Source organism: Copadichromis virginalis, linkage group LG15, assembly GCF_057382275.1.
Source record: "Copadichromis virginalis isolate Kocher_CV1m ecotype Utaka linkage group LG15, C_Virginalis_male_GT1.1, whole genome shotgun sequence".
Lineage (NCBI taxonomy): Eukaryota > Metazoa > Chordata > Actinopteri > Cichliformes > Cichlidae > Copadichromis > Copadichromis virginalis.
In genome coordinates, this window is record NC_140632.1 from 3156041 (window position 1) to 3159256 (window position 3216).

Here is a 3216-nt window from a genome sequence, read left to right on the forward strand (position 1 = left end):
ATTCAGTTAAAAGAGGTATCCTACAGTGGATTGTATAAATGTACACATTTAATGGATTTACTAACCAGATGATGAACAGCCTCAGATGTCTTAAAAATAAGTAAGTATTTAAACAATAAGTTTATCGTTCACAGTGTGGCAGGGGATATGACTTGTCAATATGAAGGCTGTGAAACTGATAATATAGGGTTCATGATCCATTCTTCAAGATTTACAACACAGCATTTCCTGGTGTAAAATACAATGAAGTCAAAACATTGTACCCACCGTCTCTGCAAAGCCACTCAGTGGGCTGGTTTGGACCCACTGACAAACTGGCTCTGGTCCCAATTTAACTCATGAAACCATCACTCAGAAAAATAATACACCAATACAGCAAATACATGCTACAGTCATGTCAGTGGGTACTGATAAGCCATAGAATATGGACACGGCAGGGTTCATGTTAGCGATGAGTGAGTGAGGGAGGGATAAAGGATGGATCTGTCTGGGGACTCACCCTTTTATGTCTTAATAGATGAAAAAGAAAGACTGAAAGCTGAAGGGTCACAAAGGGAAAATCCCCTTGTTTTTGTCCCTCTCTGCCGGCCTTTTAAGATGGGTTCATCAGCTTTGTGACAGGTATGTGAAGTGGACATCTTACTAGAGGTAATTGCCATTTCTCTCCTGTGGGTCATTGTTTGTCCCTACGCCCAACAAGACCATTACAGAAAGAGGATTTTAGATTGTTACAGCAGCAGAGCTTCGGATCAAGGCTCTGCAATTCTGTCGTTCTCTCGTGAATAAGAACCACAAAGATAAAAAAAAGTCAAAATCTTCCAAGCAGATCCATTAGCAATGTGCTGCGCTGTACATAAACACAGTAAACACTCCCCACTGATGCGGTTCTTAGAACAGACTGCTGTGGCTTCACTGCAGAAACTATTACGGTGCCACCGAGGAGTCATAAAGGTGATTAACAGCCGCCTCTAATTAAAGATCAATGGAGAGTCTTTCCGAGCCGATTTGTTATGTGAATTAGAATGGTGTCCATTAATGTTGTCAGGCAATATCACTGTAAGACTGGGTATTGATGTGCCCTTGTTTGAGAAATAGCACAGTCTAAACTGTAGCTCATGACATTAGGATTTGCTCATTAATGTCCTTTATTCGTAGCACAGCGAACTGCGAGCAGCCTCCTAGATGAGTTTACAAATGCATGGGATACGAGTCATCAGAAGACTGATAAGCAGCATACATCTTTCTGCTGGGTTTTAGGTAGTTGTATGCAGTCGCATTGAAGTTTATAAGCTAATCTGGTGTAGGCTGAAGTGCACCATTAAGTGCACATAATGCACAATTCTAATAAATCTGCTTGTTCAAGCTCAAAAGCTTTGAACCATCGGTTCAAGTGTTATAAGCATCTAATTCTAGGGGTGTTGTAGAAAATGGTTAGACGAGATGCTTTTAGCATTTGCCCCATTAAACAGCTTCCGTCATTATTGGATATGTGAATCCCCAATGGCCTTCACATGTTTCTGCTGAAATTTGTGAGTGGACTACAAACCATAAATTTAGAAATCTTAAGTGTCATTTTAAGTAATGTCTTTTGCCATGTCAACTCATTTAGATGAGTGTACTGAAAAAGGGTGGAAAAAAAAAAAAAAGAACCCATAGAGAGCACAGTATTAGTGAATCAGATCTTTATTGGGCAACATTAAAGTTGGCCTTCAGAGTGTCCTCAGGGCTGCACCCGCCTGCTAAGATGTACAGGCACGGCCGCTCAAATCAACCTGGCTGTGAGGGGGAACCCTCCACCGCGAGGCCTGGTGTCGTCCAGTCACTTCACAAGCTAGTGTAGCCAGCTACTATTGCACAGACTGGCTTGGCTGCGTAAGGTCATCAGGATCCGAGCCAGCAGGTTGGCCCTTAATGTAGTGCGTATCATGTGTTTGCTCACCCCCCTGCTCAAAACTGGAGCTGTAGTGAGTGACTGTGCCTGGGGGATACTTGCCAGTAAGCAACATGTAGCCCAAAAAAGGGTTTTCAGACCAAAACCCATCAAGGTCTGATGACAGAGGGTCACTGAAGTCCTCATTGAAACCTTCAGCATCAGGATAAGACTCAAAGCCTTGCATTTCAGTTTCAGATTCTGAGTTGCCATGCTCAAAGGCCCTCTCCACACGAGACAGTTCGCCTTTCTGGAACACAGGGGGAAGAGGGTCTGGTGCTCCCACATAGAAAGGTGGAAATTTGTCAGATTGAGGGCTGGGAGGCATAACTGCCCAGCTGAAGTCTGAGCACAAAAGTTAAAGGAGGGATGTTGAGTATTATGGCAAGCTTGTATTAAGAGTTTATTTCTACATGTCTGTACTAGTTACCGTGATTTAAGCCCAGCTGAAAACTGGGTTGTGTCGAGTCTGCGTGGGAGTCACTACTGTGTCCCGAGTATGCAGACGCAGAATAAGCATCAGAGCTGTGAGAGCTGCCTGCTGATCCACTCGCAGCACTACTTTCAGGGTGATCTGAATTTGGGACAACCCAAGAATCAGATGACACAGGCGCAAACACAGCAGAAGGTACTTCCCAATCAGAATCAGCAGGAGATTTAAAGTAACCACTGCTGGAGGAGACGTCAGGATCCGTACCTGCACAGCAAGAGAAGTCATTAGTACAACTTTAAAGCAGACTTAACATTTAGAATTAGAAATGCTGAGACTTGTTGAATTTTACCTCTCTTCACAGAGTAGCTGTAACTATCGCCACTCAGCATGACAAGCAGCAAAGCCCTGTCGACATAGAAAAAATATTAACTACAGCAACTTGGCAACAACTAAGACCCCTCAGAAAATATAACCACTCACTTACCCTAAGGAAAGCCAAACACCCATCATGTTGAACGAGCTTCTTAATAGCCACTGCTGCCCTGTCAAAGCTTTATAAATGCTACAAATGACCTGCCCTGACCAATCACAGCATAACAAGTTAACCACGCACAGCTGCACAGATAAAGGCGGAGCCCTCAACCTGAAATTTAAGCTGGTCCAGTTGCAATGATTTTGTTCAGTGCTACAGTACGTGCAAAACGTTTTCTTTACATACAGTTTTGTGCCTCACTGCGTGTTGGCCCAGTGATTTTGATTGGTCACTTGTTTTATCATGGTTAACGTGCACCAGTAATTCAGCAGCATGTCCATACTGTAATGAGACGGACACCTATCTAACTGAATTCCTCAG

General features: G+C 43.4%; 1 protein-coding gene across 1 annotated transcript; it reads right to left on the reverse strand.

The window, feature by feature from the left end:
* Window positions 1-1847: 1847 nt before the first annotated feature.
* On the reverse strand, window positions 1848-2873 carry LOC146691533 (uncharacterized). The gene is made up of 4 exons (XM_085433045.1): window positions 2848-2873; window positions 2713-2768; window positions 2361-2627; window positions 1848-2275 (listed from the first exon to the last, which is right to left on the reverse strand). Exons 1-4 carry the CDS (start codon window positions 2871-2873, stop codon window positions 1848-1850), a joined length of 777 nt encoding a protein of 258 aa, XP_085289171.1.
* Between the last annotated feature and the right edge of the window lie 343 nt (window positions 2874-3216).

What these genes read in the sequence shown, in the direction of transcription:
- LOC146691533 (XM_085433045.1), bottom strand. Translation starts at nt 2,873, where the DNA reads ATGATGGGTGTTTGGCTTTCCTTAGG. An exon ending in CAGCTACTCTGTGAAGAGAG is followed by an intron (nt 2,628 to 2,712) that starts GTAAAATTCAAC and finishes CTTGCTGTGCAG; the next exon opens with GTACGGATCCTGACGTCTCC. An exon ending in TCAGCTGGGCTTAAATCACG is followed by an intron (nt 2,276 to 2,360) that starts GTAACTAGTACA and finishes TTTTGTGCTCAG; the next exon opens with ACTTCAGCTGGGCAGTTATG.